This window comes from Capra hircus, chromosome 1 (assembly GCF_001704415.2).
Source record: "Capra hircus breed San Clemente chromosome 1, ASM170441v1, whole genome shotgun sequence".
Lineage (NCBI taxonomy): Eukaryota > Metazoa > Chordata > Mammalia > Artiodactyla > Bovidae > Capra > Capra hircus.
In genome coordinates, this window is record NC_030808.1 from 83,669,643 (window position 1) to 83,688,468 (window position 18,826).

The following is an 18,826-nucleotide window of genomic DNA, read 5'->3' on the forward strand; positions in this document are numbered from 1 at the left end:
AATTCAATAACCTAGATATGCAGATGACACCACCCTTATGGCAAAAAGTGAAGAACTAAAGAGCCTCTTGATGAAAGTGAAAGTGGAGAGTGAAAAAGTTGGCTTAAAGCTCAACATTCAGAAAACTAAATCATGGCATCTGGTCCCATCACTTCACGGCAAATAGATGGGGAAACAGTGGAAACAATGGCAGACTATTTTTCAGGGCTCTGAAATCACTGCAGATGGTACCTGCAGCCATGAAATTTAAGATACTTGCTCCTTGTAAGAAAAGTTATGACCAACCTAGACAGCATATTAAAAAGCAGAGATTACTTTACCAACAAAGGTCTGTCTAGTCAAAGCCATGGTTTTTCCAGTAGTCATATATGGATGTGAGAGTTGGACTATAAACAAAGCTGAGTGCCAAATAATTGATGCTTTTGGACTGTACTGTTGGAAAAGACTCTTGAGAGTCCTTTGGACTGCAAGGAGATCCAATCAGTCCATCCTAAAGGAAATCAGTCCTGAATATTCATTGGAAGGACTGATGCTGAAGCTGAAACTCCAATACTTTGGCCACCTGATGCGAAGAACTGACTCATTGGAAAAGACCCTGATTTGGGGAAAGATTGATGATGGGAGGAGAAGGCAATAGCAGAGAATGAGATGGTTGGATGGCATCACCGACTGGATGGACATGAGCTTGAGTAAACTCTGGGAGTTGGTCATGGACAGGGAGGCCTGGCTTGCTTCAGTCCATGGGGTCACAAAGAATTGGAAGACACGACTGAGCGACTGAACTGAACTGACCTGAACTGAACTGATGGATCAGACTCAATAGCATTAAGGTCAACTAATATTCCACATTTTGGTGGCCTTTCCCTGTAAGATAAGGTGAGTCACATGTTTTGGGAGTGGAAATGAAGGTAGTAGGAACATTAAGTCTTTGATAATATTCTCTTGTTCTTCTATGATATTGCTTTTACTTAGATTTTTGATCTTGGACCTGTTTCAGTACATTGCATTTTCTTGTCTTAAATATCATCCAGTTCATAGAGGTTTTCAAACTTTGATAAAAACTGGGCAAAATAGTCTCTTACAAATTTTTTTCCTATACCTGCACCTTTCCCTCACTTAAAAAAAAATCATAGCACATGTAGTTTTCCCCCTTTACTTCTAATTATTTAACAATTTTTACTGATTTATTTGAACATCTGTACTTAGTGCTTCTCTAGTTCAGTTCAGTTCAGTTCAGTCACTCAGTCGTGTCTGACTCTTTGTGACCCCATGAACCGCAGCATGCTAGGCCTCCCTGTCCATCACCAACTCCCGGAGTCTACCCAAACCCATGTTCATTGAGGTGGTGATGCCATCCAACCATCTCATCCTCTGTCATTCCCTTCTCCTACTGCCCCCAATCCCTCCCAGCATCAGGGTCTTTTCAAATGAGTCAGCTCTCCGCATCAGGTGGCCAAAGTATTGGAGTTTCAACTTCAACATCAGTCCTTCCAATGAACACCCAGGACTGATCTCCTTTAGGATGGACTGGTTGGATCTCCTTGCAGTCCAAGGAAATTTCAAAAGTCTTCTCCAACACTACAATTCAAAAGCATCAATTCTTTGGCACTCAGCTTTGTTTATAGTCCAACTCTCACATCCATATATGACTACTGGAAAAACCATAGTCTCGACTAGATGGACCTTTGTTGACAAAGTAATGTCTCTGCTTTTTAATATGCTGTCTAGGTTGGTCACAACTTTTCTTCCAAGGAGTAAGCGTTTTAAATTTCATGGCTGCAGTCACCATCTGCAGTGATTTTGGAGGCCCAAAAAATAAAGTCTGCCACTGTTTCCACTGTTTCCCCATCTATTCACCATGAAGTGATGGGACCAGATCTTAATTTTCTGAATGTTGAGCTTTAAGCCAACTTTTTCACTCTCCTCTTTCACTTTCAAGAGGCTCCTTAGTTCTTCACTTTCTGCCATAAGGGTGGTGTCCTCTGCATATCTGAGGTTATTGATATTTCTCCCAGCAATCTTGATTCCAGCTTGTGCTTCCTCCAGCCCAGCATTTCTCATGATGTACTCTGCATGTAAGTTAAATAGGCAGGGTGACAATATACAGCCTTGACATACTCCTTTTACTATTTGGAACCAGTCTGTTGTTCCATGTCCAGTTCTAACTGTTGCTTCCTGACCTGCCTACAGGCTTGGATAGTAGTTTTTAAAATTCATTTATTTCTTTCTTTTAATCTTTACTAATGACCTAATTCTGCTCTGCTTATGTATTTTTTTTCTAACCCTTGAATAGGATGGCTTACTTTCACTATAATCTTCCTATAATCGTGTGTTTTAGCTATCTCAAATAAGCATCTATATGTAGTCTTTTCAGTACTTTTATTCCCTAGATTTTCTTCATTTCGGTTCTGACTTTCTCTTTTCAACAATTAAAACACTTTTTTAAAAGTTCAGGTTGTTTAAATTTTAGCTAATTATCTATTTATTTTAACCGTTCTCGAGACCACTAGAGAATTTTATCTTGCTCTCCACTCCATTTGACTTTTTTTCATGACTCTGCCTCGCCAGCTTCCGTGCGGTTTTAATAATAAAAGTCAGGAGGAGGGTTCCAGAACCAAGGAACTCCGAGGTCCAAGGGAAGGGACAGCAAGCCGGATTCCAGAGAAACTGAGGACGCAGCTTATCGCTTCTCGAACTAGTGCAAAGGGCGGAGAAGCGGGGATCACACCCCCGCGGCATGAGACCCGACTGGCCAATCGCCGCCGCCAAGCCCTGCTCTGTTCTTTGATTGGTTTTGGTGGAAACGCCCCCAACACGCTTCGGGAGGCCTATTGCTTGGCTTTGATTTGTACGGTGGCCGGCGGAGGACAAGAGGGCTGCGCAGCTGCGACAAGTATTTGTAGTGAGGGGGCCGCAGCTCGTAGCTTAAGGCGTCAGAGAGCGGCGCGGCTGAGGGACATGGCGGCGGCCTCTGCGGTGTCGGTGCTGCTCGTGGCGGCGGAGAGGCACCGGTGGCAGCGAGTCCCGCGCTTGCTGCTGCCGCCGAGGTAACGGCGGGTGGAGGGGCGGTGGGTCATTGTCGCGCCCGGAAGTGAGTGGACTCGTGCGCGCTGAGAGGCGCAGAGGAACCAAGGGTCGAGGGGGAGGAAGGACGGAAGAAAAGGTCTAGCCCATCCCGGGGGGATTCCCTTCTTTTTCCCTTCCACACATCCGCTCTTCAGCCTTCTGCCCATTTTGGAGGGGGTGGAGCTGGGCCTGCCCTCTCCATGCTCCTCTCGCCACAGGGGCAAGAAAAACGCTTGTGCGGCTGCTAACCATTCACACTGCTTTCACTGCTTTCAGTCTGCGGCGAGCTTTGTTACAGTCCCGCTTCTGGTGAAGTCCGAAGAAGCCAACGATTTGCCCTAGATTGCACTGCAGCTGTGTGTGTTAGTTGCTCAATCGTGTCCGACTGTTAGTAAGAAATGGCGCCAAGATGCTAAGGCCTCTTGGAGTTCTTCCCCTTCCCTGAGATAAATCAAGTTAACAACAGCAAATTTATCGTCCAGGGGGCTGAGAGGTTTTGTCAACAGCTTTGTACATATCAGGTATAACTCACTCTAGCTAACCTGACTGCTGATGAGTTTCAGGTTTTAAGCTTTGGCGCTTATGGTCAAGAACCCACCTGCCAAAGCATGATCCCTGGTGGGGAAGATCCCCTGGAGGAGGGCACTGGCAACCCACTCCAGTATTCTTGCCTGGAGAATCCCATGGACAGAGAAGCCTGGCAGGCTACAGGCCATAGGGTCTCACAGAGTTGGACTCCACTGAAGCGACTTAGCACGCACCCACAAAATAATTTTTGCAGTGAAGATACCCCCAGGTTTCCCGATAGCAGGCTTCTTTAACTTCCTTTGCCTTCTCTTCGCACCTTCTCTGCTTCCTCCTCGTTTATCATTCTGGAAAGATAGTATAGTTTAAGGACACAGACTCTATGCAGTCAGAGTACAGGGGACTCAGCTTTGCTCTTCACTGGGTGTGTGAGTAATCTTGGGCAAGTTACCTACTTCAGTGCATCAGTTTCTTTAGAAGGAGGTAATGATACTATCCCTAGAAGAAACAATGCTAGTATCTTGGACTATGCTTATTAAATGAATTAACATTAATGTAAAGAGGCTTAAATAGAATAAATAGAATTAGAACCATTTGTTTATTCTTAAATAGAATCTGATGCATATGAATCTATCCGTAGAGGTAGCCTTTGCAGACTCAGTGAGTTAAGTCTCAAGATTTTTTTCCTTTTATTGTCCCAAAGTTACTGTATATATGTAGATTTTCAGTTATTTAATTGTGTAGGACTAGCCCCAGAGTAAAATATGGTGAAAGCAATGTTAGTGATCTTCTCTTTCTCCTGATTTTTTCTTAAGTTTCTGGGGCTCTTCAGGATATCACACAGACTCATTTTCTCTCACTTCCCTCTCCCTCTCAAATTTTCAGGTATTAGGTATAGAACTATTCTCAAATAGTTGTCACCCTGGAAAATGTTAGAGTTGTTAATGGCATGCAGAACTAAAAATCTTATCAGTATTTAGGGTGTTTACATTTTTTTTTAAGAATTGAGATTTCATTCTAAGTGACACAGGGAAACAATTGGAGGAGGAATTGAGCAGGGAGTGCCATGGTCTGATTTATTTATTTGTTATTTTATAGAGATTTTAAGTTTTTAAAAAATATTTATTTGGCTGGGCCAGGTCTTAGTTGCAACATGCAGAATCTTTTAGTTGGAGCATGCGGAATCTAGTTCCCTGCTGCTGCTGCTAAGTCACTTCAGTCGTGTCCGACTCTATGCGACCCCATAGACAGCAGCCCACCAGGCTCCGCCATCCCTGGGATTCTCCAGGCAAGAACACTGGAGTGGGTTGCCATTTCCTTCTCCAGGGATCAAACCCAGGCCTGTATTGAGAGCGCCAAGTCTTAGCCACTGGATCACCAAGGAAGTCCTTCTTTACGTATCTTTTTCTTTTTTTATTGGAGGCTAATTTACAATATTGTGGTGGGTTTTGCCATACATTCGCGTGAATCAGCCATGGGTGTACATTTACATATCTTTTTATGTTATGAGTTTGTAGTAACTCAGAAAAGAAATCTAGTCTGTTGGTAGAATTTTTTAAGTGAGAATAAACTAGTGTAGAAATTCTTGAATCAGGGTACAATAATCACATGAAGGTAACTTCCTAATGTTTTTTAAGCCATTTTAAATTGTAAATGGTGAAAAATGGAGTAGACCAGTCAGAATGTTGTTGGGGTAGAAGATTTTAGTTAAAGTGATGTGTGTGGGTCTACACTGGAAAATGGCAGAAGAAGATTTTAGTTCATCAATGTCCTTAAAACAGAATCAGAGTCTTAGCTGGATTTATCAAAAAATTGCAATTTTATAGACACTTGTCCAGGACAGGCCTTGAATCTTATCAGTAAACCTATCTGAAGACTGTGATAGGAAGAGACTTTGATCCTGGCCTCACCGCTGAAGCTCAAGAAAGCTGTCAGGTGATTGGAAAAATGTTGGAAAGCAGTAACCTCCTGAGAAAACCATCTTGTGGAACTCAAGTGCCAAAGCTATGGGTCTTCCCAGGAACCCTTCGTGGATGTCAGCTTCTGACTGAGTGTGCATCAGAAGGCAATGAGTGTCTGGTCCTCCACTCTAACATCTAACTTCCTACATCTCTACCCCAGTGAAAGGCTAGTCCTATTCAATTACATTTCTATGCATACTATTGATATATGTATATGCTACACATGAGTTACACAGTATCTAATATCAGTTCAGTTCAGTCACTCAGTCCTGTCTGACACTTTGCGACCCCATGGACTGCAGCACGCTAGGCTTCGTTGTCCATCACCAACTCCCAGAGCCTACTCATACTCACATCCATCGAGTTGGTGATGCCATCCAACCATCTCATCCTCAGCCATCCCCTTCTCCTGCCTTCAGTCTTTCCCAGTATCAGGATCTTTCCAATGAGTCGGTTCTTTGCGTCAGGTGGCCAAAGTATTGGGGTTTCATCGTCCTTCCAATGAAATTGGAAGCATCAGTCCTTCCAATGAATATTCAGGACTGATTTCTTTTAGGATTGACTGGTTTGATCTTCCTGCAGTCCAAGGGACACTCAAGAGTCTTCTCCAACATCACAGTTCAAAAGCATCAATTCTTCGGCACTCAGGTTTCTTTATAGTCCAACTCTCTAGATTTAAGGACTAGATCTGATAGACAGTGCCAGATAAACAATGGACAGAGGTTTGTGACATTGTACAGGAGGCAGGGAGCAAGACCATCCCCAAGAAAAAGAAACAAAAAGGCCAAATGGCTGTCTGAAGAGGCCTTACAAACATCTGTGAAAAGAAGAGAAGTGAAAAGCAAAGGAGAAAAGGAAAGATATACCCATTTGAATGCAAAGTTCCAAAGAATAGCAAGGAGAGATAAGAAAGCCTTCCTCAGTGATCAATGCAAAGAAATAGAGGAAAACAACAGAATGGGAAAGACTAGAGAGCACATCAAGAAAATTAGAGATACCAAGGGAACATTTCATGCAAAGATGGGCTCAATAAAGGACAGAAATGGTATGGACCTAACAGAAGCAGAAAATATTAAGAGGTGGCAAGAATACACAGAAGAACTGTACAAAAAAGATCTTCATGACCCAGATAATAACAATGGTGTGATCACTCACCCAGAGCCAGATATCCTGGAATGCGAAGTCAAGTGGGTCTTAGGAAGCATCACTATGAACAAAGCTAGTGGAGGTGATGAAATTCTAGTTGAGCTATTTCAAATCCTAAAAGGTGATTCTGTGAAAGTGCTGCACTCAATATGCCAGCAAATTTGGAAAACTCAGCAGTGGCCACAGGACTGGAAAAAGTTTTCATTCCAATCCCAAACAGAGGCAATGCCAAAGAATGTTCGAACTACCACACAATTGCACTCATTTCACGTGCTAGTAAAGTAATGCTCAAAATTCTCCAAGCCAGGCTTCAACAGTACGTGATCCATGAACTTCCAGATGTTCAAGCAGGATTTAGAAAAGGCAGAGGAACCAGAGATCAAATTGCCAACATCCACTGGATCATTGAAAAAGCAAGAGAATTCCAGAAAAACATCTACTTCTGCTTTATTGACCATGCCAAAGCCTTTGACTGTGTGGATCACAACAAACTGGAAAATTCTGAAAGAGATGGGAATACCAGACCATCTGACCTGCCTCCTGAGAAAAATGTATACAGGTCAGGAAGAAGCAGTTAGAACTGGACATGGAACAACAGACTGGTTCCAAATAGGAAAAGGAGTACATCAAAGCTGTATATTGTCATCCTGCTTATTTAACTTATATGCAGAGTACATCATGAGAAACACTGGGCTGAATGAAGCACAAGCTGGAATCAAGATTGCTGTGAGAACTATCAATAACCTCAGATATGCAGATGACACTACCCTTATGGCAGAAAGTGAAGAAAAACTAAAGAGCCTCTTGATGAAAGTGAAAGTGGAGAGTGAAAAAGTTGGCTTAAAGCTCAACATTCAGAAAACAAAGATCATGGCCTCCAGTCCTATCACTTCATGGCAAATAGATGGAGAAACAGTGGAAACAGTGACAAACTTCATTTTTGGGGGGCTCCAAAATCACTGCAGATGGTGGCTGCGGCCATGGAATAAAAAGACGCTTACTCCTTGGAAGGAAAGTTATGACCAACCTAGACAGCATATTAAAAAGCAGAGACATTACTTTACCAACAAAGTTCCGTCTAGTCAAGGCTATGGTTTTTCCAGTAGTCATGTATGGATGTGAGAGTTGGACTGTGAGGAAGGCTGAGCACCGAAGAATTGATGCTTTTGGATTGTGGTGTTGAAGAAGACTCTTGAGAGTCCCTTGGACTTCAGGGAGATCCAACCAGTCCATCCTAAAGGAGATCAGTCCTGGGTGTTCTTTGGAAGGACTGATGTTGAAGCTGAAACTCCAATGCCTGATGCGAACAGCTGACTCATTTGAAAAGACCCTGATGCTGGGAAAGATTAAAGGCAGGAGGAGAAGGGGACGACAGAGAATGAGATGTTTGGATGATGTCACCGACTCAATGGACATGAGTCTGAGTAAACTCCAGGAGTTGGTGATGGACAGGGAGGCCTGGTGTGCTTCAGTCCATGGAGTCGTAAAGAGTCAGACATGGCTGAGTGACTGAACTGAACACTGTCAAAGGCTTTGGCAGTGTCACTAAAAAAGTAGATTTTTTTCTGGAACTCTCTTGCTTTTTCAATGATCTAATGGATGTTGGCAATTTGATCTCTGGTTCCCCTGCCTTTTCTAAATCCAGCTTGAACATTTGGAAGTTCTCAGTTCACATACTATTGAAATCTGGCTTGGTAAATTTTGAGCATTACTTTGGTATCATAGGAGATGGATGAGTGCAATTGTGCATAGTTTAAACATTCTTAGGTTTCTAATATACGTTGTGCCTTTTTATGGCCTGCCTTGTAAAGGATCTAAAATGGTTAGTTCTTGGGACTTCCTTGGTGGCCCAGTGGTTAAGAATCTGTACTCCCAATGCAGGGGTCCTAGTTTGGATCCCTGGTTGGGCAACTAGATCCTACATGCTGCAACAAGGACCCAGCACAGCCAAATCCATAAGTAAATATTCCCTTGTTGTCCAGTGGTCACAAGACTGCTTCCGCTGCAGGGGGCATGGGTTCTATTCCTGATTGGGGAAGATCCCCTGTACTTTGTAGTGTGGCCAAAAAAGTAAATAAATAAAATGGTTAGTTCTTTATAATAGTTTTCCCAGATCTTCCAGATATGGACAGAAAGGACGAAGGGAGAATTACTTCTGCAGTTTGTTGGTTTCTCAGTGTATTCTTTTTAACTGACACCTAATAGGCATTGTATGAATCTGACCCGCTTTCTATCAGTTCGTGGTTAGTTTCAATGTTAAGTTATTGTATTAATAGGTATCGTAGAACTTAAAGTTGTTTTAGATATTAATGAACTTCTCCCTGGTTAAGACATAACTCATTAGGCTTCCTGCTTCTCCATTTATTTATATAAAAATTGTTTCTTGAGAGAGTGACAAAATCTTTGATGTTAATTACCATTGTTGGTGGCTCTGCAAAGCTCAGCCCGTCCTACAAAATCTTTTTCCTCAGTATTTATATATTTTTTTAGGAGGGAGTAATGAAAAAAAGCTTCCCTGGTGGCTTATCTGGTAAAGAATCCGCCTGCAATGCAGGAGACCTGGGTTCGATCCCTGGGTTGGGAAGATCCCCTGGAGAAGGGAATGGCTACCCACTCCAGTATTCTGGCCTGGAGAATTCCATGGACTGTATAGTCCATGGGGTCGCAAAGAGTCAGACACGACTGAGCAACTTTCACTTCACTTCAATGAAAAAAAGATTGAGAAACACTGATGTAAGTGACTTGCTTGGCATCACCAGCACTCTTTCTACTGCCTTTGCTCAGCTCGTTCCCTTTATTTCTCTGGGCTTAGTTGTGCAAACCTGTCTTAACAGAGGAGTGAATTAGATTAGTATTTTTCCAACTGTAGTTTGATCAATGTTTTATTTAATAAAATGGAATACAACAGGAACTACTGAAACATAGGGAAATTTTTCTTTCTTGAAACCTCTGTGTGTATATTGGATTGTAAAGTTGAACTTAATTTTTAGTTTGGATTCTAGTGAAAAGAGTTTGGGAAAAAAGCTGAACTGGATGATCTTGAAGTACCTTAGCTTTCTAATTGTCTCTGACTCCAGGCTCTCTTGCCAGACTCAGGAGTGAGCAGAGCAGGTTAGGTGGTCTGGTGAAGGACATGGAGTGCCAGGGAAATCAGTCAGAACTGTAATTTTTGATTTCTAGATTTGTTTTCTTCCTACAAAGAAAATCTTATTAAATCATGCTGTAGGCTTTAGATTTAACTAAGGTCTTATCTGGACTTGATTTCAAGTTTTTAAAAATTGAGATTCTTCTGAAAAAGCAATGACAGATCTTATATATCCTGTTTAATTATAATTCCATTTGGATTCATTTTATAGGGGATGGGCTTGGAAGCAAAGAACAAGGAAGTATGCAACAACCACAGGTACTGACAGTGTCTTCTGTTTGGCTTTGTTTCAGATTGTGAAGTAAGAAAAGGAAAGGTTTAATTATTTAATGTGTGCATAATAGAATATTTTTATATACTTAACCCACACCGCTGTGTACAGAGGGATAGAGGCAATGGAGCAGAGTGACGAAGAACTTCACTCATTGTGGAGTGAAGCTAATCTGGGTTCAAATCCTGGAGCTACCATTTCTTTTAGCTGAATTGTTAGCCCAAGTTTGTGTGCCCCACAGACAGTGAGGCCAAATAAACCAAAACATTGAAGTTTGGAGCAGAGAAAGGTTTATTGCAGGGCTTATGCCTCAAAAAGCCCCGAGTTCCCCCAGAAGGGTTTCAGCAAAAACATCTTTAGAAGTCAGGTGAGGGAGATGGGTCTCAGGATATGTGATGAGCTTGTGCACAAGTCTCTGATTGGCTGATGGTGAGGAAATGGTGATGTCACAGGGTGATGTCACATTATCAGCCCTTAGGCTCTAGGAGGCGTGGGGTTATGTACTTGTGGTCACCAAATAGTTAACCAGTCCCCCACAGATACTGAAGGACAACTATATTTTGCATTCTCATGCCTTAATTCCCCAGTAATATTTGTATATGGTTTTCATGGTATTTTAAACAGGAAAAAACATTTCCAAGGTCCTCATTGCAAACAGAGGAGAAATTGCCTGCAGGGTGATACGGACAGCCAAAAAAATGGGTGTACAGTCTGTGGCTGTTTATAGTGAGGCCGACAGGAATTCCATGCATGTTGACATGGTACGTTTTTTAAAACCAGAAGTCAAATTTTGTAAGTGACTGTTATTTGTTTATTGTGTCAGTATTTTACTTCTTGGTTGACAGTTTATATTTGCTAGTGTTAACAGTATCTAAGTAGGTAAGTTCAACCTGCTCAGTAATAATTTATCTTGGTAACCAGACATAACACCAGTGGAACTAAGCTATGTGCTTAGTGGTGCAGTTGACTTATAGGCAAGGTCCTGTTTCAACAAGGGTTGATTCAGAGAATGCGGCTGACCCACAGATCCCACTGTCAGTGGCGCATGTCCAGATCCTTGATTTACCAGAAGAAGGACTGAGGTCAGACTTAGCAACTGCCGCTTACTGGCCAAAGGATCTTGGACAACTCACTTAATGTTTCTGAGCCTTGACTTAACTGTGAATTATAACTGAAAGGACCTTACTCCCCTGAGGTTTGTGATTGTTATTGATTGTTATTAGTTATTAACACCAGACAGAACCCAACCATGGATGAATTTAGCTACTGGCCTTCTTTCTGGCTGCAGCAAGACTCCAAAGACTGACAAATTCCTGGTGACCCACTTCACCTGGGTTTTCCACACTGCACAGCAGGCCCATGCAGCTGTCTGGCCACTTTCCCCTCAGATTCTATCTGGAACCCATTTTTCTCCATTCTGGCCTCTGAGTCTCCCTCGACCGTCTGTTCTCACCTGATCCCAATTCACAGAAGACGTAGGACTGAGCTTCCTGCCATAGAACCCACTCACTGCTTCTGCATCCGTCCTCTCCCCGTCCAAGGCCAGTTGTCTTTCTGTGCTGTGGAATCCTTCTGTCTCCTACCAAGAATCTTCCAATTTCTCCTTTTCTCACTGTGCACTCTAGATCGTATCACTTTAGATCGTATCATCAACTCCTTTGGTAAAAACTTCCAAAAGTGAGTTTCTAGCCCAGCCTTCCTTTTGAATGTGATCCATGTCTGTCCAGCTCCCCCTGGATGGGCACCAAACCAGTATGTCCGAAATTGAACTCATCACCTTTCATCTCTCTACTGAAGCTGCTTTTCTTACAGACTTCCTTAACCCAGTAGATCGCAATACCGTTGCTTATAAAAATAATAATGCCAGAGATTCGGGGGTTGTTTGAATATCTCCCATCCTCATCCCCAGTGTACATCATTCCCCCGCCCCCATCCAGACAATCCCCAGTTGTTGTTAATTCTGCTTCTCAAACATTTCTTTCCACTTCTCACCTGCACCTTAAGTCAAAACCGCTGTATGTGGTTTGCCTACTTCTACTCTTGACCCCCTCTCACAATATTTTCTTCACTTCAGCCAGATTGATAGCTTGAAAAGCAGATTTCCATGTTACCCCTATGCAAGGTGGATACTATTCAGTGTCGGTTAATGTGGTTAGAAATTAATTTGCTGATAGAAATGTATGTTAATGACACCATTTCAAAGGGTGATTAACCAGGAGTGATTAAAATGTCATGTCTTTCACCCAACCCTGCAAACACTCCTCTAGATCTCCGTCCAGAGATACACTCATACATGTGCCCCCGGAGTCATGTACAAGATGTTGCTGGCATCCATTGGCCATTATGGCTTGAATGTCTGTTAAGAGGTACCTGATTAAATGAACTAAGTTACCTCCCTACTGTGGAACGTTATGCAATTGTTTCAAAAAAATGAGGTAGACCTGTGTACTAGCAAGGAAAGATGTACTGTTAATGAAAAAAGGAATTGCAGACAGTGACTCTAGAGTTTAACCCTGTTTGTGTAAAAACAAAAACTAAAACTGTTGGATGGTTATATAAATAAGTTCAAATAAATAGGAATGTGGAAATGGGAAGATATGTCCCAAATTGATCACAGAGGGTACTTCTGGTCTGCTTCAAGAGATGCTATGATTATGTGACAGTTTTAAGGGGCAGTATAAAATAGTTCACAAATGTATAGAAGGAGTATTATCATACTGTAATAATTATAAAACTTCAGGAAACTTTGTAATTTTATTTCTTGCTGTATTACATCTGTGGTATATTTTGTCTGTTTTCAAACTACGTTTTTGGCATTAACTACATTTAAGGTTACTCTTGTTGCTAATAATAATGCTGTGACTAACGCCTCTTCCTTCCTAACCCAGGGCACTTTAATTTCACTCTGTGTGTTTTATTCATAAAAAGTCAAGTTTTGGTATCTCATGCAAAAGATTCCAAACTGCCTGATTTTTGTAACATAGACATGAGCTGCTGCTTCTTTCTCAGTTCTTGCATTGTTCTTAGGCAGCCAGCAGTTCTGTACAGTGTACTCATGTGTCCTAGCTGTGTGGTCTGTTAAGCCTGTAATATTCCTTCCACAGGCAGATGAAGCCTACCTGATCGGCCCCGCTCCCTCTCAGCAGAGCTACCTTTCTATGGAAAAAATCATTCAAGTGGCCAAGATCTCCGCTGCACAGGTAATAGAGTCATGAAGAAATCTGCATTGCAAGAGGAATAGGTTTTGTACAGTTTACACAAAGTTACTTATTATTTATAGAACTTGTTCTCTCTTTTTAACTATTCCGAAGGTTTTTACATTTGATTATGGGGTTGTTCACTTCATGGGAAATAGATGGGGAAACAGTGGAAACAGTGTCAGACTTTTATTTTGGGGGGCTCCAAAATCACTGCAGATGGTGATTGCAGCCATGAAATTAAAAGACGCTTACTCCTTGGAAGGAAAGTTATGACCAACCTAGATAACATATTCAAAAGCAGAGACATTACTTTGCCAACAAAGGTCCATCTAGTCAAGGCTGTGGTTTTTCCAGTAGTCGTGTATAGATGTGAGAGTTGGACTGTGAAGAAAGCTGAGTGCTGAAGAATTGATGCTTTTGGACTGTGGTGTTGGAGAAGACTCTTGAGAGTCCCTTGGACTGCAAGGAGATCCAGCCATCCTAAAGGAGATCAGTCCTGGGTGTTCATTGGAAGGACTGATGTTGAAGCTGAAACTCCAGTACTTTGGCCGCATGATGTGAAGAGCTGACTCATTTGAAGAGACCCTGATGCTGGGAAAGATTGAGGGAAGGAGGAGAAGGGGATGATAGAGGATGAGATGGCTGGATGGCATCACCGTCTCAATGGACATGAGTTTGGGTAAATTCCGGGAGTTGGTGATGGACCGGGAGGCCTGGCATGCTGAGATTTCATGGGGTCGCAAAGAGTCAGACATGACTGAGCGACTGAACTGAACTGAACTGAATGGGGTTGTTATTATAAACAAGATGTGTCCCTTCTCACTCATCAGCCACTTTACCTTCTCACTGAATCCTGTGCTTTAGATCTTTAGATCTAAAAGCTTTAGATTAAAAGCTTTAGATCTTTGGGGAAACAGGTAGAGGGAGGTTTTAATTACATATTTAAGAGGGAGATCCTCTGTCTTCCAAGAAATCCTCTATCGTCTAAGACAGGTCCTAGGAACATCAGATTCTTTAGCAGAAATAGATGGTGGTCTAAATTATAAGGAAAAGTAGAATCAAAAAAGGAGTCTTTTTCCCTCTTGACTTCCCAGTCTCATTCCAGGGCCCTGCTCCCTGGTTTTTCAATATCTCAGGCTCAAAACTTTACTGTTATTACATCTCTCATCCTTCAAAATAAAACCGGAGCCAACTTGTATTGAATCTTTCTTTGAATTGTCTCCAGAAGTTGTTCTTTTTAATCACACAGCCAGTCCTTACAATCTCTTATCTGGATTTTCTGATTCTCATCTGATTTCCCTGCTTCTAAATCCCCTGCCCATCCAATGAGTTGTGCTAGGCAGATTACTGCTAGCAGTTGCTTTTACTATAAGACAGGTGTTTCTTAAACACTTGTTTCCTCAATACCGCCTACTCTTTATTTTTTTCCCAATAACTTACCCCCGTCTCATCCTATTCCCCAGTGAATAAATCCCCAGTGGTTACAAGATAAAGTTCAAACTCTTCAGCCTAACATTTGAGTGTTTCCAGTATTTATCAAAACTTACCTCTCATCACCAGTTCTTTATAATGGCTACAGTGAACTTTTCTCCATCTTTGCATATTATGCTTATTTCTCTGAGCATTTGCTTATATTGTTCTATGTGCCTAAAGTATTCTTTCCCCCTTGACATCTCATTCATGCATTTATTCGCTCAGCAGGCATTATTTGGTCTTCTGCTTTGTGCCAGCTTCTAAGTATGAATGCAGCAATGACTAATGAGAGTTTATACCCTGTGTCTAAAGCTACACTGTGGTAGTTGAGGCAGAAAATAAGTTCAGTTCAGTTCAGCCTTTCAGTCATGTCTGACTCTTTGCGACCCCGTGGACTGCAAAACGCCATGCCTCCCTGTCCATGACCAACTCCCAGAGTTTACTCAAGCTCATGACCATCAAGTCGGTGAGGCCATCCAGCCATCTCATCCTCTGTCATCCCTCTCCTCCCACCTTCAATCTTTCCCAGCATTACGGTCTTTTCCAATGAGTCAGTTCTTCACATCAGGTGGCCAAAGTATTGGAGTTTCAGTTTCACCATCAGTCATTTCAATGAATATTGAGGACTGATTTCCTTTAGGATGGACTGGTTGGATCTCATTGCAGTCTAAGGGACTCTCTAGAGTCTTCTCCAACATCACAGTTCAAAGCATCAATTCTTCGGCACTCAGCTTTCCTTATAGTCCAACTCTCACATCCATGTATGACTACTGGCAAAACTATAGCTTTGACTAGATGGACCTTTGGTGGCAATGTAATGTCTCTGCTTTTTAATATGCTGTCTAAGTTGGTCATAACTTTTCTTGTAATAAGCAGGCGTCTTTTAATTTCATGGCTGCAGTCACCATCTGCAGTAATTTTGGAGCCCACGAAAATAAAATCTGTCACTGTTTCCATTGTTTCCCCATCTATTTGCCATGAAGTGATGGGACCAGATGCCATGATCTTCGTTTTCTGAATGTTGAACTTTAAGCCAACTTTTTCACTCTTCTTTCATTTTCATCAAGAGGCTCTTTAGTTCTTTTTTGTTTTCTGCCATAAGGGTGGTGTCATCTGCATATCTGAGGTTATTGACATTTCTCCCAGCAGTCTTGATTCCAGCTAGTGCTTCATCCAGCCCAGTGTTTCTCATGATGCACTCTGCGTATAAGCAGAGTGACAATATACAGCCTTGACGTACTCCTTTCCCTATTTGGAACCAGTCTGTTGTTCCATGTCCATTTCTAACTGTTACTTCCTGACCTGCATACAGATTTCTCAAGAGGCAGGTCAGGTGGTCTGGTATTCCCATCTCTTTCAGAATTTTCCACAGTTGATTGTGATCCACACAGTCAGAGGCTTTGGCATAGTCAATAAGGCAGAAATAGATGTTGTTCTGGAACTCTCTTGCTTTTTTGATAATCCAGCAGATGTTGGCAATTTGATCTCTGGTTTCTCTGCCTTTTCTAAATCCAGCTTGAACATCTGGAGGTTCACAGTTCACATACTGTTGAAGCCTGGCTTGGAGAATTTTAAGCATTACTTTACTAGTGTGTTTAATAGACCTTGTCTGGCATTTTGGGAAAGAGGAAGGTTTAATCAGAAATTTCAAAAATAACTTCTTGTAAGCCAGTCAGTTTCCTTATTTTATCTTTGCTTTCTAATCAAAGAGGTGAAAATCCTTTTCCTTTTTAATGGCAGTTCACTGAGACCATTTTTCAGTGTAAGTAATGACTCTGTAGCAAATGTGTCATATGTTAATTCTGGGAGTTTGTCAACGCCATGTCTCTCTGGATTAGTATTACATTAGATGCTGTAAGAACACAAATAGTGTTACAGCAACACAAATAATCTTCACACGTTTTGCCTGGATATTTAAGATTTGAGGTGAATTGCAAGTATTACAGATAGTGGTTAAGAGTAAAAGTAAGTAATAAGTAATATGGGACTATTATTGGGGCATAGTGATTGGAATTAAGTCAGAAAACTTAGGCCAGAGAAAGCTGCCTGATCAAAAAGGAAGTTTCAGTTCAGTTCAGTCGCTCAGTCATGTCTGACTGTTTGCAGCCCCATGAATTGCAGCACGCCTGGCCTCCCTGTCCATCACCAACTCCCGGAGTTTACTCAAACTCACATCCATCGAGTTGGTGGTGCCATCCAGCCATCTCATCCTCTGTCGTCCCCTTCTCCTCCTGCCCCCAATCCCTCCCAGCATCAGAGTCTTTTCCAGTGAGTCAACTCTTCTCATGAGGTGGCCAAAGTATTGATGTTTCAGCTTTAGCATCATTCTTTCCAAAGAACACCCAGGACTGATCTCCTTCAGAATGGACTGGTTGGATCTCCTTGCAGTCCAAGGAACTCTTAAGAGTCTTCTCCAACACCACAATTCAAAAGCATCAGTTCTTCAGCACTCAGCTTTCTTTGGTAGGTTACAATTTACAGGGCTCTTTGCTTGCTTGCGTTCATGCTAAGTCACATCTAACTCTTTGTAACCCTATGTACTGTAGCTTGCCAGGCTTCTCTGTCCATGGGTTTCTCCAGGCAAGAATACTGGAGTGGGTTTCCGTGTCCTCCTCCAGGGGATGTTCCCAACCCAGGGATCAAACCCGTGTTTCTTACATCTCCTGCATTGGCAGGCAGGGACTTTACCCCTAGGGCCACCTGGGAAGCCCACAGCGTTCTTCACTAAAAGGCTATTTGCCAATTAGGGGAGCAGACCTTGCCCTCACTTTGACAAGAATCGTATTGATTGTTTTAATAAAGGACATTGATTAATGACTTAGCAGCAGTAGCAGCAGTGATATTGAAAGAAGTTTGCAAAAGATATAGAATTCTTTTTTAAAATTTTTATACAATTTTTAAAGGATACATTTCACTTGCAGTTATTACAAAATATTGGCTATATTCCCCATGTTGTAGAGTGTATTCTTGTAGCTTATTCTATACAAAATGGTTTATATTGCTTAGTCTCCTACCCCTGTTTTGCTTCTCCCTTTTTCCCTCTCCACACTGGTAGCTCTATGTATCTGTGAGTCTGCTTTTTTTTTCTGGTCACGCAGTGTAACTTGCAGCGTCTTAATTTCCTGGCCAGAGATTGAACCTGCGACCCTGGCTATGAGAGTACTGAGTCCTAACCACTGGACTGCCAGGGAACTCCCTGTTTCTTTTTTGTTGTACTCACTAGCTTGTTGTATTTTTTAGATTCCTCATATAAGTGACTCCATATTTGTCTTTCTCTGTCTGATTTATTTTACTTAACATAATGCCTTCCAAGTCCATTCATGTTGCTGCAAATGGCAAAATTTCATTCTTTTTTATGGCTGAATAGTATTCCATTGTGTACATAGATCAGATCTTCTTCGTCCATTCATCTATTGATAGGCATTGAGGTTGCTTGCAGATCCTAGCAATTGTAAATAATGCTTCTGTGAACATTGGGGTGCATATATCTTTTTGAATTAGTGTTTTCATTTTTTTCCCCCAGATATATACCTGGGAGTAGAATTGCTGGGTTATATGGTAGTTCTCTTTTCAGATTTTTGAGAAGCCTCCATAGTGGCTGCACCAATTTACATTCCCACCAACAGTGCAGAAGTATCCCCTTTTGTCCATATCCCTACCAGCATTTATTATTTCTGTTCTTTTTGATGGTAGCCCTTCTTACAGTTGTGAGGTGATATGTCATTGTAGTTTTGATTTGTATTTCCCTGTTTATTAGTGATGTTGAGCATCTTTTCATGTGCCTGTTGGCCATCTGCATTTCCTTTTTGGAAAAATGTCCATTGGGTTCTTCTGCCCATTTTTTAATTAGGTTGTGTGTTTTTTTGATGTTGAATTGTATGAGTTGTTTATATGTTGCATATTAATCCCGTATCAGTCATATCATTTGCAAACATTTTCTCCCATTCAGTAGATTGTGTTTTAGTTTTGGCAGTGGTTTCCTTTGCTGACCAAAAGCTTTTAATTTTAATGTGGTTCCTTTTGTTTATTTTTGCTTTTA

General features: G+C 41.7%; 1 protein-coding gene across 2 annotated transcripts in view; it reads left to right on the top strand.

Annotated features, from left to right (window-relative positions):
• Window positions 2,830-18,826, top strand: part of MCCC1 (methylcrotonoyl-CoA carboxylase 1) — a 53,303-nt gene continuing 37,306 nt past the window's right edge. Inside the window, exons 1-4 of one of the 2 annotated variants that reach the window (XM_018047484.1) lie at window positions 2,830-3,047; window positions 10,055-10,101; window positions 10,739-10,875; window positions 13,219-13,314. In XM_018047484.1, the coding sequence (XP_017902973.1) occupies window positions 2,959-3,047; window positions 10,055-10,101; window positions 10,739-10,875; window positions 13,219-13,314 (369 nt within the window). In that variant the 5' untranslated portion in view covers window positions 2,830-2,958. The remainder of the gene's footprint in view (window positions 3,048-10,054; window positions 10,102-10,738; window positions 10,876-13,218; window positions 13,315-18,826) is intronic. The other variant, XM_018047485.1, reaches the window with a different exon arrangement.